Genomic DNA, 25386 nt, shown 5'->3' with positions numbered 1-25386 from the left:
ACAAATACAGTATTGGGTTATTTCCACTTCATAGAGAGTTGAATACTCCAAATTTAACTGGTAGGATAGAATAGTTAATGCTTGATGCACTTGCTCTAACTAAATTTTTCTCCTGGAAATAAGGCAACTATTGATACAATTGAAAACAAAGATTTATGTAGGAGACTCTTTCCCTTGCTGGAAGAAAGGAAGAATTTTTGTGCTTAACACAAAATGAAGTAATACAAAATGTAAACATCTGTATGTGATTTCTATTGTACTCAAACTGAAGCAAAGAGCTGAGATAAAAGCTAGAGGTGGAATAAAGAAATTGCACCTTAAAGCATCTACCATGGAATTGTGTATAACATACTAGGAATATGTGCAAACGGGATGAACTGTAGTGATAGAATGAAAATTCTCCTCTGGATCAATGGCTAGTTTTCATGGGTCCTCTTCCTGAAGATGATTCTGCTATTTTCTTCTTGTGCAATTTTATACATAAAAATTGGATAGAAATCCGAGGACAATTTAATACAGGCTAGCTGGTTGCATTGAAGCTAAGGCTACATCTACACTAGAAACTTCAAAGCGCTGCTGCGGGAGCGTTTTGAAGTGTGTGTGTGGTCCTGCGTGAGTGCTGGGAGAGAGCTCTCCCAGTGTTACTGGTAACCCACCTCCTTGAGGGGAATAGCTCTGAGTGCTGGGAGTCTGTTCACACTAGCACTTTAAAGCGCTCAAACTTGCTTTTCACCCCCCTGAGCCAGCAAGTTAGAGCGCTATAAAATGTAAGTGTAGACAAGCAGTTAGACTGATTCCTGGGGGTTAACATTGACTGAGTACATAGGTTAACTCCTTTCACTTCTATGTCTACACTAGGGAAAAGGTTGAGGTTAGATTAGGGTTAGCTAATGTTTTAGCAAGTCTCAATCTGATCTCAACCTCTCTGTGTAAATTAAACACACCCTAGATGAACTTAACTTGTTCCCCTGAACTCAGTGTAGTTGTAGCTGTGTCGGTCTCAAGATATTAGAGACAAAAGGAGTGTGAGGTAATATTTGTTGTTGGACCAACTTCTGTTGAGGGGGAGAGAGACAAGCTTTCGAGCCACATAGAGCTCTTCTGCAGGTCTGGGAAAGGTACTCCATGTGTTGCAGCTAAATGCAAGGTGGAACAGGTCGTTTAGTGTAAGTAGTTAGCACGTTCTAAGGGACCGTTTTAAAGTAGAGTGGCCCCGTTAACACCTCTGCAGTCACAGGACCAAAAATGGGGTTAGTGGGTTACAGATTGTTCTAATAAGCCATAAATCCAGTTTGTTCAGTCCACGATTTTTAGTGTCTAGCAGAGTTATGAATTTAAGATCCCAGGCTCATCTTTTGCAAGTGTTTGTGCAGGTTTCCTTTGATAGGTCAGATATAGAGTGATTGATCACATTGTGAAAAGTGTTCACCCACAGGTGATAGGGTGTTTGTCTTATTTTCCTGTCTGAGTTCATTCGAGAGTGTACGGATTGATTTCACCCACATGGTGGTGGTTGGGGCATTTAGTGTACTGGATGAGGTATACCACATGTTGTGATAGGCGGGTGTAGGATCCATGGGTCTTGAAAGATAATGTTGGGGGGTGGGTGTTGATCTTTTTAGCTGTGGACCTATGTCTGCAGATATTGCGTCTGTTCTGGCAGGGGATGGTGCGGCTTTGAGTTGGTATGTTGTGGTCTGTGGGGAGCTTGCTTCTGATGAGCTTGGAGAGTTTGGGGGGTTGTTTGAACGCCAGAATAGGGGTTCAGGAGATTTCTTTCAGGATGGGATCCCCACTGAGTATGGGTTGTAGTAGGATACCCCATATGGGTTTCAGTATGGGGTAGTTGGCGATACTAGGGGGTTTATTTCTGTATTGAAGCAGGTTATCTCCTGGGTATTTAGGTGGCCCATTCCATGATGCAATCTACTTCTCTGGTGGAAAATCCTTGTTTGGTGAAGGCAGTTTTAAGTGTGTTAAGGTGTATATCCCGGTCTTTCTCCTCCAAGCATATTCTGTGGTATCTGAGTGTCTGGCTGTAGATAACGGATTTCTTGGTGTATTAAGGGTGGTCATTGGATCTACGAAGGTAGGTGTGGTGATCTGTGGGTTTCTTGTGTGGTTGTCTGTAGGATTCCCTTGCTGAAGCTGGTTGGTATTTAGGAAGTTGATACTAAAGTGGGAGTGTTCCAGAAAGAGTTTAATGGACATGTGGTGGTGGTTGAAGCCGTGGTGGGAAATCTATAAGGGAGTTTAAGCCATCTGTCCAGAAGATGAGAAGATCCTTAATTTTTATGTCATCAGTTTTGTGGTACATTTGTCAAGACATTTTTCTTCAAGGTAGCCTGTGAAGGGGTTGGCATATTGGGGAGCCATCCTAGTACCCAGGGCTGCTCCCATGGTTTGGAGAATGTGTGTTTGTTTGTTGAATGTAAAATTGATATGGGTGAGGATGGAATGAATGAGTTTGGCGATGTGTTTGGGGTGGATATTTAAGGGTTGTCCATTGTCTTGTAAATATTTGAGGTAGGCAGCTATGCCGTCATTGTGAGGGATGTTGCATAGGGAAATGACATCCATGGTGGTGAGGATGGTGTTCTGAGGGCGGTTGCTAATGTTGCGGAGTTTGTGGAGGAAGTCTGTGTGTCGAGGAAGCTGGTCTTTTGTTTGAGTGGTTTGAGGATGGTTTATGAGTCCCAGTATTCCTTCAGTAAGAGTGTTGTGACCAGATATGATGGATCTGTCTGGATTCCCTTGTTTGTGTATCTTAGAAAGAATGTAGAAGCTCCCTGGGGTGAGTTCCTGGGGATGAAGTTGTAGAGTTTCTCTTGAAGTTGTTTGGGGAAGGATTTGAAGATATCCCTAAGTTCCCAGGTAAATCGTAGTGTGGGGTCGTCTTTCAGTTCTTTATAGTAGGTGGTGCTGGAGAGTTGTCAGTTGGCCTCATCAATGACCTCATGGTTGAGGACTACCATGGCACCGCCTTCATCTGCTGGCTTGATCTCTATCTTGTGGTTAGATTTTACGGACTTTATGGGTGTCCTCTTAGTAATGGAGAGATTACGGTGGATGTGATGTTTGTTAAGGATTTTTGCAGTCAATTTTTTTCCCCTAAAGCAATCAATGTAATGATCACGAGTGCAGTTTCATCCGCTCTGTGGTGCCCACTCAGATCATTTTTTTTCTTATGATTGTTGGTGGGGATGTGGTCATTGTGAGTGGTGTCATTGTTGTGAAAGAATTCTTTGAGGCAGAGACGGTAGAAGAAGAGGACCTGAAGAAGAGTTCTGCGTGGCTCAAAAGTTGTCTCTCCCCAACAGAAGGTGATCAAATTAAAAAAAAAAAAAAAATTACCTCACTCACTTCGTGTCTCTGTTCCCGTGAATATCAGATAACTTAAAATTCTACCAATTTATTTGAGCATAAGCTTTCGTGAGCTACAGCTCACTTTATCGGTTGCATACTGTGGAAAGTGTAGAAGATCTTTTATACACACAAAGCATGAAAAAATACCTCCCCCACCCCACTCTCCTGCTGGTAATACTTATCTAAAGTGACCATTCTCCTTACAATGTGTATGATAATCAAGCCATTTCCAGCACAAATCCAGGGTTTAACAAGAACGTCGGGGGGGGGGGGGGGTAGGAAAAAACAAGGGGAAATAGGTTACCTTGCATAATGACTTAGCCACTCCCAGTCTCTATTCAAGCCTAAGTTAATTGTATCCAATTTGCAAATGAATTCCAATTTAGCAGTCTCTCACTGGAGTCTGGATTTGAAGTTTTTTTTGTTGTAATATTGCAACTTTCATGTCTGTAATCGCGTGACCAGAGAGATTGAAGTGTTCTCCAACTGGTTTATGAATGTTATAATTCTTGACATCTGATTTGTGTCCATTTATTCTTTTACGCAGAGACTGTCCAGTTTGAACAATGCACATGGCAGAGGGGCATTGCTGGCATATGATGGCATATATCACATTGGTGGATGTGCAGGTGAACGAGCCTCTGATAGTGTGGCTGATGTTATTAAGCCCTGTGATGGTGTCCCCTGAATAGATATGTGGGCACAGTTGGCAACGGGCTTCGTTGCAAGGATAGGATCCTGGGTTAGTGGTTCTGTTGTGTGGTATGTGGTTGCTGGTGAGTATTTGCTTCAGGTTGGGGGGCTGTCTGTAGGCAAGGACCGGCCTGTCTCCCAAGATTTGTGAGAGTGTTGGGTCATCCTTCAGGATAGGCTGTAGATCCTTAATAATGCGTTGGAGGGGTTTTAGTTGGGGGCTGAAGGTGACGGCTAGTGGCGTTCTGTTATTTTCTTTGTTAGGCCTGTCCTGTAGTAGGTGACTTCTGGGAACTCTTCTGGCTCTATCAATCTGTTCCTTCACTTCCGCAGGTGGGTATTGTAGTTGTAAGAATGCTTGATAGAGATCTTGTAGGTGTTTGTCTCTGTCTGAGGGGTTGGAGCAAATGCGGCTGTATCGCAGAGCTTGGCTGTAGACAATGCATCGTGTGGTGTGGTCAGGGTGAAAGCTGGAGGCATGTATGTAGGAATAGCCGTCAGTAGGTTTCCGGTATAGGGTGGTGTTTATGTGACCATCGTTTATTAGCACTGTAGTGTCCAGGAAATGGATCTCTTGTGTGGACTGGTCCAGGCTGAGGTTGATGGTGGGATGGAAATAGTTGAAATCATGGTGGAATTCCTCAAGGGCTTCTTTTCCATGGGTCCAGATGATGAAAATGTCATCAATATAGCGCAAATAGAGTAGGGGCGTTAGGGGACGAGAGCTGAGGAAGCGTTGTTCTAAGTCAGCCATAAAAATGTTGGCATACTGAGGGGCCATGCGGGTACCCATAGCAGTGCCGCTGATTTGAAGGTATACATTGTCCCCAAATGTAAAATAGTTATGGGTAAGGACAAAGTCACAAAGTTCAGCCACCAGGTTAGCCGTGACATTATCGGGGATAGTGTTCTTGATGGCTTATAGTCAATCTTTGTGTGGAATGTTGGTGTAGAGGCTTCTACATCCATAGTGGCCAGGATGGTGTTATCAGGAAGATCACCGATGGATTGTAGTTTCCTCGGGAAGTCAGTGGTGTCTCAAAAGGTAGCTGGGAGTGCTGGTAGCGTAGGGCCTGAGGAGGGAGTCTACATAGCCAGACAATCCTGCTGTCAGGGTGCCAATGCCTGAGATGATAGGGCGCCCTGGATTTCCAGGTTTATGGATCTTGGGTAGTGGATAGAATATCCCAGGTCGGGGTTCTAGGGGTGTGTCTGTGCAGACTTGATCTTGTGCTTCTTCAGGGAGTTTCTTGAGCAAATGCTGTAGTTTCTTTTGGTAACTCTCAGTGGGATCAGAGGGTAATGGCTTGTAGAAAGTGGTGTTGGAGAGCTGCCGAGCAGCCTCTTGTTCATATTCCGACCTAGTCATGATGACAACAGCACCTCCTTTGTCAGCCTTTTTGATTATGATGTCAGAGTTGTTTCTGAGGCTGTGGATGGCATTGTGTTCCGCACGGCTGAGGTTATGGGGCAAGTGATGCTGGTTTTCCACAATTTCAGCCCGTGCATGTCGGCGGAAGCACTCTATGTAGAAGTCCAGTCTGCTGTCTCGACCTTCAGGAGGAGTCCACCTCGAATACTTTTTGTAGTGTTGGTAGGGAGGTCTCTGTGGATTAGTATGTTGTTCAGAGGTATTTTGGAAATATTCCTTGAGTTGGAGACGTCAAAAATAGGATTCTAGGTCGCCACAGAACTGTATCATGTTCGTGGGGGTGGAGGGGCAGAAGGAGAGGCCCCAAGATAGGATAAGATCCATAAACCTGGAAATCCAGGGCGCCCTATCATCTCAGGCATTGGCACCCTGACAGCAGGATTGTCTGGCTATGTAGACTCCCTCCTCAGGCCCTACGCTACCAGCACTCCCAGCTACCTTTTGAGACACCACTGACTTCCCGAGGAAACTACAATCCATCGGTGATCTTCCTGATAACACCATCCTGGCCACTATGGATGTAGAAGCCTCTACACCAACATTCCACACAAAGATTGACTATAAGCCATCAAGAACACTATCCCCGATAATGTCACGGCTAACCTGGTGGCTGAACTTTGTGACTTTGTCCTTACCCATAACTATTTTACATTTGGGGACAATGTATACCTTCAAATCAGCGGCACTGCTATGGGTACCCGCATGGCCCCTCAGTATGCCAACATTTTTATGGCTGACTTAGAACAACGCTTCCTCAGCTCTCGTCCCCTAACGCCCCTACTCTATTTGCGCTATATTGATGACATTTTCATCATCTGGACCCATGGAAAAGAAGCCCTTGAGGAATTCCACCATGATTTCAACTATTTCCATCCCACCATCAACCTCAGCCTGGACCAGTCCACACAAGAGATCCATTTCCTGGACACTACAGTGCTAATAAACGATGGTCACATAAACACCACCCTATACCGGAAACCTACTGACGGCTATTCCTACATACATGCCTCCAGCTTTCACCCTGACCACACCACACGATGCATTGTCTACAGCCAAGCTCTGCGATACAGCCGCATTTGCTCCAACCCCTCAGACAGAGACAAACACCTACAAGATCTCTATCAAGCATTCTTACAACTACAATACCCACCTGCGGAAGTGAAGGAACAGATTGATAGAGCCAGAAGAGTTCCCAGAAGTCACCTACTACAGGACAGGCCTAACAAAGAAAATAACAGAACGCCACTAGCCGTCACCTTCAGCCCCCAACTAAAACCCCTCCAACGCATTATTAAGGATCTACAGCCTATCCTGAAGGATGACCCAACACTCTCACAAATCTTGGGAGACAGGCCGGTCCTTGCCTACAGACAGCCCCCCAACCTGAAGCAAATACTCACCAGCAACCACATACCACACAACAGAACCACTAACCCAGGATCCTATCCTTGCAACGAAGCCCGTTGCCAACTGTGCCCACATATCTATTCAGGGGACACCATCACAGGGCTTAATAACATCAGCCACACTATCAGAGGCTCGTTCACCTGCACATCCACCAATGTGATATATGCCATCATATGCCAGCAATGCCCCTCTGCCATGTGCATTGTTCAAACTGGACAGTCTCTGCGTAAAAGAATAAATGGACACAAATCAGATGTCAAGAATTATAACATTCATAAACCAGTTGGAGAACACTTCAATCTCTCTGGTCACGCGATTACAGACATGAAAGTTGCAATATTACAACAAAAAAAACTTCAAATCCAGACTCCAGTGAGAGACTGCTAAATTGGAATTCATTTGCAAATTGGATACAATTAACTTAGGCTTGAATAGAGACTGGGAGTGGCTAAGTCATTATGCAAGGTAACCTATTTCCCCTTGTTTTTTCCTACCCCCCCCCCCCCCCCGACGTTCTTGTTAAACCCTGGATTTGTGCTGGAAATGGCTTGATTATCATACACATTGTAAGGAGAATGGTCACTTTAGATAAGTATTACCAGCAGGAGAGTGGGGTGGGGGAGGTATTTTTTCATGCTTTGTGTGTATAAAAGATCTTCTACACTTTCCACAGTATGCAACCGATAAAGTGAGCTGTAGCTCACGAAAGCTTATGCTCAAATAAATTGGTAGAATTTTAAGTTATCTGATATTCACGGGAACAGAGACACGAAGTGAGTGAGGTAATTTTTTTTTTTTTTTTAATTTGATCACCTTCTGTTGGGGAGAGACAACTTTTGAGCCACGCAGAACTCTTCTTCAGGTCCTCTTCTTCTACCGTCTCTGCCTCAAAGAATTCTTTCACAACAATGACACCACTCACAATGACCACATCCCCACCAACAATCATAAGAAAAAAAATGATCTGAGTGGGCACCACAGAGCGGATGAAACTGCACTCGTGATCATTACATTGATTGCTTTAGGGGAAAAAAATTGACTGCAAAAATCCTTAACAAACATCACATCCACCGTAATCTCTCCATTACTAAGAGGACACCCATAAAGTCCGTAAAATCTAACCACAAGATAGAGATCAAGCCAGCAGATGAAGGCGGTGCCATGGTAGTCCTCAACCATGAGGTCATTGATGAGGCCAACTGACAACTCTCCAGCACCACCTACTATAAAGAACTGAAAGACGACCCCACACTACGATTTACCTGGGAACTTAGGGATATCTTCAAATCCTTCCCCAAACAACTTCAAGAGAAACTCTACAACTTCATCCCCAGGAACTCACCCCAGGGAGCTTCTACATTCTTTCTAAGATACACAAACAAGGGAATCCAGACAGATCCATCATATCTGGTCACAACACTCTTACTGAAGGAATACTGGGACTCATAAACCATCCTCAAACCACTCAAACAAAAGACCAGCTTCCTCGACACACAGACTTCCTCCACAAACTCCGCAACATTAGCAACCGCCCTCAGAACACCATCCTCACCACCATGGATGTCATTTCCCTATGCAACATCCCTCACAATGACGGCATAGCTGCCTACCTCAAATATTTACAAGACAATGGACAACCCTTAAATATCCACCCCAAACACATCGCCAAACTCATTCATTCCATCCTCACCCATATCAATTTTACATTCAACAAACAAACACACATTCTCCAAACCATGGGAGCAGCCCTGGGTACTAGGATGGCTCCCCAATATGCCAACCCCTTCACAGGCTACCTTGAAGAAAAATGTCTTGACAAATGTACCACAAAACTGATGACATAAAAATTAAGGATCTTCTCATCTTCTGGACAGATGGCTTAAACTCCCTTATAGATTTCCCACCACGGCTTCAACCACCACCACATGTCCATTAAACTCTTTCTGGAACACTCCCACTTTAGTATCAACTTCCTAAATACCAACCAGCTTCAGCAAGGGAATCCTACAGACAACCACACAAGAAACCCACAGATCACCACACCTACCTTCGTAGATCCAATGACCACCCTTAATACACCAAGAAATCCGTTATCTACAGCCAGACACTCAGATACCACAGAATATGCTTGGAGGAGAAAGACCGGGATATACACCTTAACACACTTAAAACTGCCTTCACCAAACAAGGATTTTCCACCAGAGAAGTAGATTGCATCATGGAATGGGCCACCTAAATACCCAGGAGATAACCTGCTTCAATACAGAAATAAACCCCCTAGTATCGCCAACTACCCCATACTGAAACCCATATGGGGTATCCTACTACAACCCATACTCAGTGGGGATCCCATCCTGAAAGAAATCTCCTGAACCCCTATTCTGGCGTTCAAACAACCCCCCAAACTCTCCAAGCTCATCAGAAGCAAGCTCCCCACAGACCACAACATACCAACTCAAAGCCGCACCATCCCCTGCCAGAACAGACGCAATATCTGCAGACATAGGTCCACAGCTAAAAAGATCAACACCCACCCCCCAACATTATCTTTCAAGACCCATGGATCCTACACCCGCCTATCACAACATGTGGTATACCTCATCCAGTACACTAAATGCCCCAACCACCACCATGTGGGTGAAATCAATCCGTACACTCTCGAATGAACTCAGACAGGAAAATAAGACAAACACCCTATCACCTGTGGGTGAACACTTTTCACAATGTGATCAATCACTCTATATCTGACCTATCAAAGGAAACCTGCACAAACACTTGCAAAAGATGAGCCTGGGATCTTAAATTCATAACTCTGCTAGACACTAAAAATCGTGGACTGAACAAACTGGATTTATGGCTTATTAGAACAATCTGTTGTAATAAGCTCACGAAAGCTTATGCTCAAATAAATCGGTTAGTCTCTAAGGTGCCATAAGTACTCCTTTTCTTTTTGCGAACAGACTAACACGGCTGTGACTCTGAAACCTTAAAATTCTGCAGGCTTAATTTATGAACTTGACTAATGCTATCCCAGTTTACAGTAGAAAGTAGCAAGACCACAGATGCAAACTTTCTTCATTAGTGAAACGGCAGGGACCCCCAAAAAAGTACCTAGGGGAAGCACAAGATAAAGTGCCTGTGGCCCAACAAGCTTCCACAGCTCTTTAAATGTCTGCTTCTACAGCTCTTTCGCTCTTTTCCATTCCCACTCTGTGCTGCTTCCATGCAAGCAGTGACTTTCCAAGAAAGCCCCAAGATGTGCCCGTGCTATAATCGAGTAACCATTTGATCTTATTACTGCTGTAAACCTTGTCCTCACCCCTTCTCCCCGCTACCCCATCCATTGTTGGCTGCTCCCATCCATTCTGACATCTAAAATTTTGATTTCAAACTTTTGAGGACCAGGGCAATGCATTTGTTCTGTACAGCACCTAGCATGTTTTTGGGTCCTCTGTAAGTGACAGATCACCAGCCTGGTTAAAGGAGAGCTGACCAAATAGGAGAAATTGATCTAACACACTGGCATGAGTCTGGGTGGTGACCTGGAGGATCTCCTCTTTGGCTCTTTTTACTTTCTGTTTCCGTACACCCTGGATATAAAGTGACCAGAGAGAAGAGAAAATAGTTGCAAAAAATTTTGTGCTACCAGTGTATTAAGGAGCAGCCAAGTCTATAAAACCAGCCCACTAGTTCTGGTCACTCTGTGTTCTAAACTTTATCTTAACAGCTGGCTGTGCAATGGCCTAGCCTGGAAGGGGAAGTGGCAGCTTTCTTTGAAGTTCTGCCATAGGATGTGCTTTTAAAGCCTTTTGGCTTTTAGCCTCTGAATAGCGATAACACGAATCAACAGTCTAATTACCCTCTGTCTTTTTGGCTTATTTCTGTATTGTTCACTTGGGAACCTTGTCTAGCCATCAGCAGCTGTGGAGAGTCCTCACCTTGTTTTCATGGCAAGGTGCCTTAGCAGGTGTAGGATTTGGGTGAGGATTATGGGGAAAATAGTCCATAAAACACCTTTATCTGAAATATATAAATAGATTTCTGGTAGCTTGGGCTGGAGACCTAAGGGCTGGTGTGATCCCATGTCTCATTCCCCAGTCTGAATTGGATATTTACTTGAAACTCACCCCTGTCTTCCGTAAGTGCCTGGCTTTATTTTTCTTAAAGGTCAGGTGGTAGGGTTTGCCTCTTAAATCTGTATTTATTCCTCAGCATCATTGTCTGGCGGATGAGTCTCTGTTGTCATAACGCCCACCTTGCATACCTAGAGCGCTCCAAGTTCTCCCTCTCTCCCCACCCATTGTATTGCACTGTGACTAGACAGCCGGTCTAACCCTTACATTCTGTTCTGATTGTTTTGCTTGGCTACAGGAGGAACAGGTCCCACATCTGATACCGGCTGGGGCTGCATGTTGAGGTGTGGTCAGATGATCTTCGCACAGGCATTGGTCTGCCGGCACTTAGGCAGAGGTAAATCAATACATCTTTAAGGGAGGTGTCCAGAGACAGTCCAAATGATGGTGAACTTGTTAGGGCAACAAAGAGAGACGGCACAACTTGATAGTGCTGTGGGCTCCATGTAAAGTTTCCCTAGCTCTTCTCACCTGAAGAGCTAGATGATGAAGCAGCCCCAATGGAAACATCCTAGTGAGTTGCACTAGCATCTCTTCCTTCCAAATCAACATCAATAAATCTGTATGGACAATTGGCCAGGGCTGTGCTAGCCAGTAAAAAATGTTCTTGTAAATTCCTCTGCACCAGTGGAGCAGCTTGCTTTCCCCTTGTACCAGTGGGTGTTTGGAGACAAGATCATGTCATTCTGTGGGGGGGGAACACCCCTAGCATTTGGATTTATTGCTATGGCAGCCTGCAGATATTCTGTTGACTGTTAGACTGTGGTTTTGTTTGCGGAGCTTTTTTAAATTACTGCAAAACCTCTTCCCCATCCCCCAAGATGAGCGGAATGCCATTTCATGTTTGAGACCCCTGAAAGTGCTAGCCAAGAGAGCCCCAAACTTCCCAGATTTGTATGCCTGAAACTTTGACGCTGGTTAAACTTGTTATACAGTAGGCAACTGTTACTTTTATTTTTAACCTTCTGCTGAGACGCCTTGCAGCCTCTCCCTGAATCCCACCTTTCTAGAAGTGACACCCGTAGCCAGCTGATGCTTTGTGATACATGGTCTCTTCTGTGGCGGCTGCTGCTGCTAAAGTTCTGTGGATTGGCAGGAGACACCTTTTGGCACTGGCATCCTGTCCTTCCCAAACCAACTGCCCCACTTCTGCAATGACTTTCTGGGCACTAGAAATTCCAATGTTCTTTCATGCTTGCGGGATTTTTGGGGTGCGTGATATTCCCTCTCCTTGGGAGCCAATGCATCCTTACAGAGAAGGGTCAATGCATGTCCTGGAATTGATTTTTACCATGTCTTCAATTCCCACCTCTGAAAAGCCCCTTTTACTTGTGTTAAATGTGGTCCTTTTTTGGGATCTCCACAGGTCCCTAGTAATAAGACTTCTGACTCATAGCCTGAAGGAAGTCCTACTAAGCAGTGACATGCGGAGAAATATACTAGTAAGTAACCTATTTTTTTTTCCCCCTGCATCTCTTAGATTGGAGGTGGGTGAAAGGGAAGAGGCAGACGGATAATTACTTCAACATACTTAATGCCTTCATTGACAAAAAAGACAGCTACTACTCCGTCCACCAGATAGGTAAGAGGCAGTTGTAGATAGGAGTGTCCTGCCCTGGGCTTCCCTGAATGTTACAGAACAGCAACAGATTCTTCAGGTTTATTTTAGTAGCACAGCAGCTTCAGAAGTAATCTACTTGTGAGAGATTGATGTAATAAAAATTTGCTAAGGACTGTGGTAAAGTGTGTCCAGATCAGCTTCTATGTTTTTGTGTTGCTGTGTATGAATGAAAAATATACAGCACTGCTTCCTATGTGGTGTTACCTAAAACTAAGGCTATTGATTTAAGGGTTGAAGGATTTGTGACATGAAAACCCTTTCAGCCTAATGCCAGTATCCTTATCTCCCTTGTACTTGCCGTCTCGAGAAAGGGGAGAATATGACTGTCATGCCCACAGCAGCTACATAGGAATCTTGCAAGCAAAAAGATTGCATCAGGTGGGGGAATGAGTAGGAGGCGCTCATGAACTCCACAAGGATCCTGTCTGAGTGCAAGTGTTCTAAGGATGAAGGAAAAGCAAAGCAAAAATGGCAATGGGCCTGTTTTTGGGAGGAGCGAAGTACCTGTACTCTCGTTAGACAGTGGGAATGGTGGGTGCTCAGCACCTCTGAAAAATCAGGCATTGTTGTTTTAAATAGAATTGCTCCTAAATAGCATTTCCTCTGAGGCATCTGCAGTTCTTAGCCTTTTTAAGAATTCCCTTTGTCTTGTTCCTGAGTCCTGAACCCATCTTGCTTCCAGCAGAATATGACTGAGACTCCTTTTTGAAGCCTATTAACATGGCTTCTTAATTGACTGGGAGGACCATTGTTATAGTCACATGAAGTGCTATGATCTCTTCACACCCCTGGCAAGATGGCATGATCTGACTCCAAAGCATGTCTAAGGGCTTGTCTACACTTGCAATGCTGCAGTGGTAGTACTGCAGTGTAGACGCTACCTATGCTGACAGGAGGGGTTCTCCTGTCAGTGTATGGTAATCCACTTCCCCGAGAGGCAGGAGCTAGGTTGACGGAAGAATTCTTCTGTTGATGTAGTGCTGTCTACGCTGGGATTAGGTCAGTTTAACTACATTGCTTAGGGGTGTGGATTTTTCACACCCCTGATAGACATGGCTGGGCTTCACCTAACCTTTTAGTGTAGCCCAGACTCAAGCTGTAGCTCTTCCCATAAAATCCTTTTTTGTAACCGATCATTACTAACAACATCAAACTCCAGCAGTAGGACACTAGGGGCTGTGAGAAGGAGCAAGGGGTGGAGGCTGCTGACTAATTTGGTTGTCTACTTGGTGCAGCCCAGATGGGAGTTGGAGAGGGCAAATCGATAGGCCAGTGGTACGGACCAAACACAGTTGCACAAGTGCTCAAGTAAGTGCTGGGCTTTACCTTTTGTTCCTTCTGTGCAATGCAATGGGGTAGTTTTTTACTTTTCGGTGTGCAGTATAAAAGCAATTGTGCTGAATAGTGTGGTGTCCCAACCAAATAGTCTCCCACCTCCCTGTGAAATCAATCCCAGTGGGGCAAAAACTTGAGAGAGGAGATGGACTTTACCCCTTGCTCCCAGGCTTGGTGGACCAGAAAGACAAGTCAACTCCAATGGAGGACAGTCCTCTAAGAATCTGTCTCTAGGCCTGGCAAGGTATTGGGCTTGCTGCTGGAATCTCTGCTTGTATTGTACAGGACTAGGTGATAAGTTCTCTTCTGGCTTTAATATCTCTGAATCTGTGTTCACATCTGAGGACTGCCTTTGCAGATCTTGACGGCAGTGGCATTCCCTAAGAGTCAAGGACAGAGGCAGTCTCACCATTTGAGTGACTAATGCAGTGGCAGAATAAAGCATAAACCTTTATTATTTATTTATTTCCCACTGTGGTGGTGAGCCCAGGGAGAGAGCTGTGTAGGAGTACCCTGTTACCTTCAGGAATTAGACATGATAATACTGCACTGTTGTTCAATCACCAGTGTAGGTTAGAGGCATTTTCTCTCCCTACAGCATTTTCCTCACTGCTTTGATTGGATAAGCTGTGAATTCTTGCAGTGAGTTCTACTGAGAGGAGATAGGACTGGCTTTCACAGTTTGTGCCAGTCCTATCTTCTCTAATTCAGTATCTCGTTTAATGAAAATTATAGGGGAAATAGTGAAAGTTCTTCTCCGCTAGAACCCTGAGTTTGCTTAGTGCCTTGTAGTTAGTCCTCTATTTACTTCTCTCTCTTTCCTGTAGAAAACTTGCCACTTTTGATACATGGAGCTCATTGGCAGTGCACATAGCCATGGACAACACTGTAGTGATGGAAGAGATCAGTAAGTATAACAGATGCAGTCAAAGTTGTGTGCCTTGGCTGCAGGATGTATGGAAGGAACCAGGAGAGCAATTGCATTATAACACAACTAAACTTATAGTAAAGGCCCTTTCCAAAACCTCAGCCAGGTGGGTTAGAAACAAAGGGTATGCCTACGCAGCGCAAAAAACCCCACAGCTAGCCTGTACCAGGTGTGCAGGTCTTGGGCTGCTGTACTGATTCATTGCTGTGTAGACTTCTGGGCTTGGACTGGAGCCCAGGCTCTAGGATGCTGCAGAGTGGGAGGGTCCCGAGCTCAGGCCAAGCCTGGAAGTCTACACAGCAATGAGACAGCTCCACAGTTCAAGCCCTGCAAGACCAGGCCAGCTGTGGGTTTTTTTTTTGCTTTGAAGGTATACCCAAAATGGGAACTACTGCTTTTAGAAGCAAAAAGCAAAGCCTTAGAAGCAATGCTATTGCTCTTATGGTAAAGCCTGGATTGATCTGGCATGTGAATTCTGGCTCTGGAGAGAAAAATAGCTAGCTCCGAGACAATGTTTAGGAGTTACTTGAAGGTTGGTGTTGGCAAATACGTTTGGTGACCACCAGGGCTGGCCTTACCATGAGACGAACTGAGGCGGCCGCCTCAGGTGCCAAACTGTGGGGGGGTGCCACTAGGACCTTGAGTGTAGAAAATTGTATCTGCTGCTGGTGCATACGTATTATCTCTGCTCTAGATGCACAGAGATGAAGTGCTGTGCTGGAGGAAGGAGGGCACAAGACACACAACAGGCAGGAGAAAAGATGAGGGAATAACAGAAAGCAGCAGGAGCTGCAGGGAGAGAAAGGAGGAGGAGCCTCTTATGTACCTCTCTAGCACCCCTAGGAGCCTAGACTGATTAACACCAGCTTCTCAGGGAGCTTCCTGTTTCCTGCTGCTTCCCTGAACCCACTTGAGGAGAACAGGCAGTCAACTGAAATAGTAGGAGCCAGTTTGGCCTTTAAGACGCTGATATCTTCCCTCACTCAGGCCCTGCTACCAGCCTGCTTATTTGTCCCCTTCAATTGAGTGTTCAGAGCCACTATAGCTGGCACAGAACAGCAGACATGAGTGAAAGAAGAAAACCCCTCTCTGGGGCAGCGTTCAGAAAAAGAAAGAAAGCAAAGGAAGTTTTCCTAAGATACATAGACACAAATGTTCACGGTGAGCGTTCCGGCCCCAGTGAGAATGTGAGCGGTGAGGAGATGCCTGATCTTCCAGTTAGTCAGAGTCCAGGTGACCTGGCAGCTTCTGCAGCATCCCTATCTCCATCTCAAATGGATGTAACCATGCACATTCCTGAAGAAAACTGTAGATCAGAGAAGAGTGTGGTGGGGGTGCAAGAAACAGCTGCTGTTGAGTTTAGTTCCTTAAGTCCTAGATGATCCAGGACTGTGGACCCACTTGAGCAGTAGCCTGAGGGACTTCCTTGTACTGCCTGGGCCACAGCAAGTGAAAAACTTCATGTTCCCCAAAGACAATGAAAATAGAAGTTTCCATCCAACACATTACTGCTGTGAAATCCCCAATGGTGACAAAGTGGAGAGGCCATGGCTTATGTACTCAAAAACCCAGAATGCTACATACTGTTTTTGTTGCAAATTCTTCCAGTCTAATGTTCCAGCCCCATTGGGTTCTATAGGAACAAAGGACTGGAAAAATCTGGCTAGAAATTTGGCATGCCATGAGAAGGCAGCAAATCACCAGAGAGCATTCCATAGGTGAAAAGAGCTTGAGATGAGACTAAGGTTAAAGGCCACCATAGATTGCATCAGTCTCTCTTTACTGGCAAAATGTTCTGAAAAGGCACATTGCCATTGTGAGAGTGCTTGCTACCCAAAATATAGCACTGTGTGGCACTTTCATCAGCTGTATGTGCCAAACAATGGAAACTTCCTTAACATTGTGGAGCTGATGGCTAAGTTTGATGCTGTACTCCAGGAGCATCTAAGACAAGTCACCACCCAAGAAACGTACACACACCACTACCTTGGAAAAACAATTCAAAATGAGATCATACAGTTACTGCAACAAAAGTCAAACAGAAGACTGTGGTAGATCTGAAGTCATCAAGATATTACTCTGTTGTTCTGAACTGCATACCTGACATCAGCCATACGGAACAAATGAATGGTGTGTTTTGTAACAACAACAACTTAGTGAAAATGTTCCTGCAATGGTGATGGTCAGAGCATTTTCTAGAATTTATTGACATTGATGATACTATAGGAGCTGGTATGGCAAATTGCTTCTTAAAAAGCTGGAAGATACGGGAATTGCGATAGCTGACATGAGAGGTCAGGGTTAGGATAATGGTGCCAACGTGAGAGGAAAGAACAGAGGAGTGCAGACACAGATCCGAGAGTTAAACCCTGAAGCTTTTTTGGTCCCATGCAGTTCTCATTCATTGAACTTGGTGGTCAGCTTCTAGTGAGGCTGCTGAATTTTTTTAATGTAATTCAAAACATCTATGTATTTTTCTCTGCATCAACTCATTGATGACAAATTTTGAAGCAACATCTGGGAACATCCTTTCTGACACTGAAACCACTGAGTGCCACACGATGGGAAAGTCAAGTGGAGGCGATAAAGCCTATCAAACACCAAATTGGGAAGATAGATGATGCCATAGTTGCCATTATGGAGGATAATGCTATGACAGGAACTGTTTGTGGGAGAACAGTGGCAGAGGGAAATGGAATCACCAGAAACATACATAATTTCAAATTTCTGTGTGGCTTAGTGTGGCATGACATACTGTTTGAAATAAATGATGTAAGCAAGAGACTCCAAGGTGTTGACCTTGATATATCTGGAGCAATGGAACAACTGGACAAAGCAAAGTCATACCTACAGTCTTACCGGTCAGATGAGGGATTTCAAAACGTTCTGAAGAGTGCACAGAACTTGGCAGAGGAACTTCACACTGAAGATATTTTCCCACCCATTCAAGAATACAAGAGTCACTGAAGAAGACATTTTGATTACGATGCATGGGATAATCCCATAAGAGACCCCAAACGACAATTCAAAGCTGAATTCTTTAACCAGGTGCTAGATTGTGCAATACAGTCAGTTTTAAGAATGTTTTGTGTGTGTATATATCTATTTATATAAATATAAAATATGTATAATTTGTATATTTGGGATGTTGTATGATATTCCAAAACTCCTCACTATACCTGAAGACCTACACCCACAATGCAGCGCAATAGAGACAGTGTTTACACATGAAGACATGTGCGATATTGATGCGAGTGATTTAGGTGATGAACTGAAAGCCCTTTCAAGATACATTTCAGCAGGATCAACTCCAAAGGCTGTTCTGGAATATATGTGCACAAATAAGATGACCACCTTCTTTCCAAATGCTTTTGCTGCTCTGCACATACTTCTAACACTTCTTGTAACAGTTGCCAGTGGAGAACGCAGCTTCTCCAAGCTGAAGTTAATAAAAACACATCTACGCTCCACAATGACACAGGAGAGGCTGGTCGGCCTTACAACCATCTCAGTGAGCTAGCCCAGACTGTGGACCTTCAGCAGGAAGCAGTTCAAATCTTTGCAGCCAAGAAGGCATGGAAAGCACCACTTTGATTATTCAAACAGATGAAAAATGCCAGTGTTTACTATGCAGACAAGAAAAGTTACATCTGCTGTTCAAGCGTTCGAAAGTTGTGTTACTTAAATTTTTTGAACAAGGCATTTTAAGTTGTTAGTGCTCCTTTATTGGGGTAGGTAGCAGAGCAGTACCATGAGAGGAGTAGAACAGGAAAAAGGCAGAACTGAGACCTTTCAAAGTTTTGGCCCAAGCGAGGGGGAATGGGGGCGTCATTTCAATGCCCCACCTCAAGTGCTAAAACGTTGTGGGCTGGCCCTGGTGACCATGTTGTTTGTAAATGGTTGTCTGTCTGTTTCTCTTGGAATTGAGAGCTGCAGTGTCTCTACCAAACAGGAAGAAAACAAGAACAAATTTGTTGAGGGGGAGGAAAAAATAAGCAAAATTGCATTGAAAATCCCTTGCCAAGGAGGGAGCAAGGAAAGAGTGAAGGAAATACTGGCTAATAGGAGAGATCTTTTAGAGAGAAATAATTAGCTGTTCCTTTCTGGGATGGCAGAAAGAACTGGATGGCTCAACACTGGTAATCAGCAGTGTTTAATTTGATAGTTCATAGTCCTGGCACCTTTGGGCTTGCTGCATCAGTTATAAATGTAAAAAAAATTGCTTGAGTCCTGGCACCTCTTTCATTACAAATTAAGCACTGGTAATCAGCCTTGGAAACTTTCACCTGTAGATCACTGGTTCAGATCAGCTGTAGGTCAGTAGTGGCTAAAATTGATCAGCCTGTCAGGGCAATTGTGGCCCTAGAGTGCAAGTGTTTATATTACAAAAAACCTCTGTCCTTCAACAGTCTCTGCAGAAACGCCAAGGATTTGAGGCCCTGACTCAGCAAAGTATTGAAGCACCTGCTTAACTTTAAGCATGTGAGTAGCCACATGGAAGTTATGTGCCTTAAGTGGCTTGCTATGCCAGGGCCTGAATGGGCATAGAGTCTGAACTAACCTTTCCTCTCTAGAGGTAATGTGTTCAGGCTAGGATTGAGGGACATTGTTAAGAAGGTATGGGGAAGCTGTAACTGTTGCTGCCTGTTGTTTGGGCTTCATTCTGCAGGGCTGTCGGGCTGATGCTTTATAGAAGCAATATATTCCCTAATTTGTAAAACGCTTTTGAAATGCTAATGATTAAATGCTATTCCCAGTCACTTCAATCTGAAGACAGTTAAATAAATCTGTTGATCTGCATTTATTCATATGATTATTATATAACAAACACCTAAAAGATATGCAGACAGTGACACAATTCAGAAGTTAAGGGTGTTTTCCACAAATGTAGAAATTAGCAGTTAACATTTGTACTGTACAGCTATTCTTTCCAAAGTGAATAGAAAATGTCTTTTGTTAGAATGGTGAAAAGCATTCATCTATTTTCCTTTCTGAATTAGTCCATTGTATCAAAAAGACCAGGGTGGTGGTGTGCTGTAAAGAGACCTTAAGAAACCAGGAGAGTGAAACTAGTGAGAGAGAATTGGCAGATGTCATGGCAGCAAAATCATATTGTCAAATTACTGGAACATGCTCTGAGTAAATCACTTAAACCTAAATCACTGTTAGGAAGTTTCAGTTTAAAGGAGGCTGGGACATAAGGAGCACATGAGATCAAAGATCAAGAATTTCAGATCTATAAATGGGATGAAAGCACAGAATGGTTGGAAATAACTACATCTAGGTAGTGATTTGTAATGCAACAGAGCAAATAGCTGCAATAAGAGTGACATGGTTTTCAGACTGCTGGCAGGAAATTCTTGGAAGAAAAACCAAATAATGCTTCTGAGGATATGGAATAAATCCAAAAAGTTTTACAGGATGGTTAGATCAGTCCACTAACCCAGTGATGGCAAGTGAAAAAATAAATGGATTCAGATAGGAGAAGTACCTTAGAGAAGGGTCTGCAAATAGCCCAAACAAAAAGGTGTACTGCCCAGTCATTCATATCCCTAGTATGATGCAAACGAGTATCTCCAAATGCTTCCGTTCTATCTAGTGCATTTATGCATTGTGAATGCTGTGTCCTTATAGTACCTTCTCTTGGTCCAGTTGGGGTATAGGGTCTGGCAAACAAGTGTCCTGCTTGAACTGAAGATGCCTGGAAGTACTTACACACTGCTGTGCCATACATGGCTGTAGCTTCTTGTTTGGGCCACCTTTTCTGTTTGTTTTGCATTTGTTAATCTGCATCACTTTACCATAAAAAAAAAACAACAACACAGTTTTCTATGGCGCGGTAGACTTGGCAAGTGAGGCGGTAAGGCCTAGAGAAGTGTAAGTGGGGGTAGGGGTCAGAAACTCCCAGGTAATGGGAAAATCTGTTTGTCACTGAGTTGCTGGGTGGCCTTCAGCAACCTGGTTAAACTTTCTGCCTCAGTTTCCCCATCTGTAAAATGGGGGTACTCAGTGCTCACTTCACAGGTGTGCTGTGAGTATCAGCATTTGTACAGTACTCTAAATGGACAGCTGTTTGTGCTAAGTGTCACTGTTAAAACATGAAGTCACCTTGACATGTGCCTCCCAATTATAATAATGTTTTCCCTCCTCCACTCCCCTTAGGGCTCTTAAAGTAGCTTCTGAATGATCCCTGACTTCACAGCATGCATTGTGTTTATAGTATCCCTCACATTACCCTCCTAGGCAGACTCCACTTGTCAATATCCTCACTGGTATGGTGCAAGCTGGGAGGTCTTATGGAGTGGAAAATTTGGGATTGCTTGGAAGCTATTTTGTGGAACCAGACAACCCAAAAAAGGTATTAGAACTGAAAGCTTTCTTGAAATACCCCTTATCGTAGACAACTCTGCTGCTTGTAAAGACACTGTCATGGTTTATTATAGCTGATGCAGGTGTTTTGTTTTAAGGGACCTTAGTTAACTGAGGTTCCAGAATTTTTGAACACTCCCAACACTTTTGGATACCCCTGGAATTGCCTCTTGGACTCCTTTCACCTGACTTGCCTGAGCTTGGCAAGAATACTTGCCAGAAATCCTGTGTTCTTTGTCTTTGAAGACTAAGTACTGCAATGGATCCTGTAAGACTTAGTGTGACTATTTAGTGCTCCGTTTGTATCTTATTACAGATGAAGACCTCCTGTGTTCAGCCCCAGTGTCCTGACCAAATTACAACTCAAGCACTTACATTCTTTCTACCTAAATTCTCCCTGTGATTTGAATTGCATAGTTGTTCTGCCTCTCCTCACAAGTGTACTGTTTAATCTTGCTGGCACAGGGCAGTTGCTGGTTCCTGCATTGCTGCCCTAAAGATGGCTGCTTTTTAATGGTGCCCCAAGTGATCCCTGTGGGTATGTCTACACAGCAATAAAACACCCATGGCTGGCCTGTGTCAGCTGACTTGGGCTCAGACTGTGGGACTCTAAAATTGCAATGTAGATGTTGGGGCTCTGGAACCCTCCCCGCTCGTGGGGTCCCAGAGTCCTGGCTCCAGCCTGGATATCTGCACTACAATTGTATAGCCCTGCACCCCAAGCCCAAGTCAGCTAACACAAGCCAGCCATGGGTGTTTTATTGATGTGTAGACATACCATGAGTGTTCTAAGTGTTTTGATGTAAAAGGCTTGATGTACAGTATTTCTAAAATAAGTTTACCAGAGGGTTCTGGAGTGAATATATAATTCAAGCAAAGCGCTTGCTCTTTAAACCAGCTGCTTATTTAAGTGTCATGTTGCTCTGAGAAATTAGATGGCAGTTTCTGTTGAGCACTGAGGCGGTGGGAGCGGGGGAATTAGGGAGGGGAAGTACTCATCAAGGACTAGAAGCTGTTTGATGCTTTTCCTGAAACCATTTCTGCTTGTGTGTGTGTGTGCTCCCTTTCTGTAGGAAGGTTATGCAAGTCCAATTTCTTGTGTGCTGGGGCTGCAGCATTCCCCGCTGCAGAGTCAGACCTGTTCTATAATGGGTACCCGGATGGAGCAGAGGTTACAGATAGGTTGTCGCTATGGAAACCATTGGTGCTGCTGATACCTCTTCGCCTTGGGCTCACGGATATCAATGAAGCTTATATTGAAACACTAAAGGTAGGGGAATTAGTGCTGTTCGGTATGGCCATGGATGAGCAGACTTCCCGGTGTTTTACTGCTGAGCGCCAAGGAATAAGTCTTGATTAGGTCAGGTGTAAAACTGGTTCTGGGGCAAAATGTTCGCAAGTGCCCAAGTTCCAGTTGCAAGAGAGACATTGGTGTTTAGGTGCCTAAGTCTCCTTGACAATCAATGTGACTTAAGAGCCAAAGTGGTTAAGTCACTCTTAAAGAGATTTAGGTGCTTCTGAGAATTTTACCCAGGGTCTAATCTCAGTCCCTACCTGTGTCTGTACCCAACCCAAGCCACTAGAGCATTCAGCATGACTGCCAGTCTCTGCTTGGCAGCAGCCTGAGCTTTAAGTGCTATGTGCTGCAAGTCCACATCTGGCAAGTCAGAGCTGTGTGTGCTGCAAATCAAATTTAGGTGAGCAGAATTCTGGGATTCCAGACCAGCCCTTGGAGCAGCCGAGGCTGGCAGAGATCAGATTCTGAGGGGCACACGTTGACTTTGTGAAGAAGGTTGCACAGTATCTTGCTCTAACAATGGTGTCAGTCCCTCAGCTGTATGAGTATGGGCACTCTGAATTTAGGGTGGATACTTGGTCTGAATTCACTGAATTGTGCTTGGATTCAGCAACATGGATGCTAAATTCTCTCATCCATTTCCCAAGAACATTCAGAACAATGTAATTCCCTTGGGAGTGCTATCGCAGATCCATTGACAAATGATTTAGGGTAAAATCCTGACCCTATTGAAGTCAATGGGAGTTTTGTCATTGACTTCGTGGAGTGAGTTGCTCAGTTGCTTGTGGAATTTGTGACTATAGTGCAGATTGCACCATGCAATGTCCGGAGTCTCATCTCTTCTCTTTCCTCCTCCTGCCCCTTTTTCTTGGTCTACTTCTCCCCCAGGGCTCTAAGGCTTCTCTGAGCCTCTTTCCCTTGAAGTTTACATGTTGCAGCATCCTTCCCTCTTGGCAGAGACCTTCTACCATAAACCGTTGCTTCTGCTGCTGGACTTGCTCACGGTTCAGAAGCCCAGCATGTGCCAGTATCACAGTGATTGCCTTTGAGTTTGATTTCTGATCACTTGCTCTAGTTGCTGCTGCCTGCCAGCTGCTCATGTTCAGTCTTGCTTTCCAGCACTGTTTCATGATGCCTCAGTCCCTGGGAGTGATTGGAGGGAAACCCAACAGTGCTCATTACTTCATTGGCTATGTAGGTGAGTGACTAACCAGCCTAGCTTTGTGCCATGTTAGGGAGGTGTCCAATCTGTCTTGATGTCTGCCCACAGATAGGGGAGTGACTGCAGAGCAATGCAGCCCTCCCAAACTTGCCCTCACCTTCCCCAGAGTGGTGTTCCCCATTTACTTTAGAACAGCTTGAGGGTGCTGTGAGATAAGCCTCCTTGTGAGCGAGGATCTAGGGGTGACTGCAGCCATGGGTATAAGCTCTCTTACACAAACCCTAAAGTGCTATTCCTTGTGGAACATTCCTTACGTAGAATTAAATTGTAGCAGATGGGTCGCTCTGTCTGACCTTGTCCTAGATCCAGAGCTGACTTCCCTTCATGGGTTTTGTGTAACATGTTTACCCTCTCCTCCCCCTTTTCGTTTGTGAGCACCTGTCTGTTTTCCTCTTCCTTCCTTCTGTTCTCCAAATCATGAGCCGATTATGAAAGGACAAAGGCTGTGTTAGTGACCTGCATGCATGCACGCACGCACTCACTCATGCACAAGGTGCTCATCTGGTGTGACATACCCTGTTAATTTCTCCTCTATTTCTCCAGGTGAGGAGTTAATTTACTTGGACCCCCACACTACACAGCCTTCAGTGGAACCCAGTGATAACAGCTGTATCCCTGATGAGAGCTTCCACTGCCAGCACCCGCCCTGCCGAATGAGCATTGCTGAACTCGACCCATCCATCGCAGTGGTGTGTACCTGTGACTTATTTCTGTCCCAGCTGTTGAGAGCTTGACCCTGTCTTTGCAGTGTGCCACTGTTAGCAGCTGGAACAGTCTTTTTCAGCCTTCCCTTCTTTTCTGGCTGTTTCCTCTCCCTACAAGTCTGCAGATGCTATTTACTTGCCAGTCCTATTGGCAAACACTTTGATACCCTGACTTAAGTTATAACTTTGGTCAAAAACAACTCTCCTGCATGAAACAATTCAATAGTGGGGAAAACTCCCTTACACTGCTACATCTACACAGTGACTAATTGCTAAGGGTCTGTCATGCAGTGTGGCAAGTGCTACAGGCAACTCTGAAATAAAGTGAATGCATTGATAAGGCCATTGTGGAGAAACTAAATGAATTCTTTGCATCGGTCTTCACTGTTGAGGATGTGAGGGAGATTCCCAAACCTGAGCCATTCTTTTTGGGTGACAGATCTGAGGCACTGTCCCAGACTGAGGTATCATTAGAGGAGGTTTTGGAACAAATTGATAAACTAAACAGTAATAAATCTCCAGGACCGGATGGTATCCACCCAAGAGTTCTGAAGGAATTCCAATGTGAAATTGCAGGACTACTAACTGTCATCTGTAACCTATCATTTAAATCAGCTTCTCTACCAGATAACTGGAGGATAGCTAATGTGACTCCAATTTTTAAAAAGGGCTCCAGGGGTGACCCCAGCAACTACTGGGGAATAGTCAACATGGTTTTTGTAAAGGGAAATCGTGCCTCATCAATCTACTAGAATTCTTTGAGGGGGTCAGTAAGCATGCAGACAAAGGAGATCCAGTGGATATAGTGTATTTAGATTTTCAGCAAGCCTTAGACAAGGTCCCTTACCAAAGGCTATTAAGCAAAATAAGCAGTCATGG

The 25386-nt window shown here is 44.4% G+C and overlaps 1 protein-coding gene across 4 annotated transcripts in view; it reads left to right on the top strand.

Annotated features, from left to right (window-relative positions):
- The window catches only part of ATG4B (autophagy related 4B cysteine peptidase), a 51025-nt gene that overhangs the window by 11410 nt on the left and 14229 nt on the right, over positions 1-25386 (top strand). For all 4 annotated transcript variants that reach the window (XR_013347061.1, XM_077825851.1, XM_077825850.1 and 1 more), the window contains 7 exons: positions 11270-11368; positions 12512-12613; positions 13888-13960; positions 14815-14894; positions 22358-22554; positions 23701-23779; positions 24347-24492. Coding sequence is in view for 3 of the 4 variants with exons in the window: in XM_077825851.1 (XP_077681977.1) it covers positions 11270-11368; positions 12512-12613; positions 13888-13960; positions 14815-14894; positions 22358-22554; positions 23701-23779; positions 24347-24492 (776 nt within the window). In the remaining variant the exon portion in view is untranslated. The remainder of the gene's footprint in view (positions 1-11269; positions 11369-12511; positions 12614-13887; positions 13961-14814; positions 14895-22357; positions 22555-23700; positions 23780-24346; positions 24493-25386) is intronic.

The sequence above is a fragment of the Eretmochelys imbricata genome, chromosome 9, assembly GCF_965152235.1.
Source record: "Eretmochelys imbricata isolate rEreImb1 chromosome 9, rEreImb1.hap1, whole genome shotgun sequence".
Taxonomy (NCBI): Eukaryota; Metazoa; Chordata; order Testudines; family Cheloniidae; genus Eretmochelys; species Eretmochelys imbricata.
Note: the sequence above shows the minus strand (reverse complement) of the source record. Positions and strands in the feature narration are given on the sequence as shown.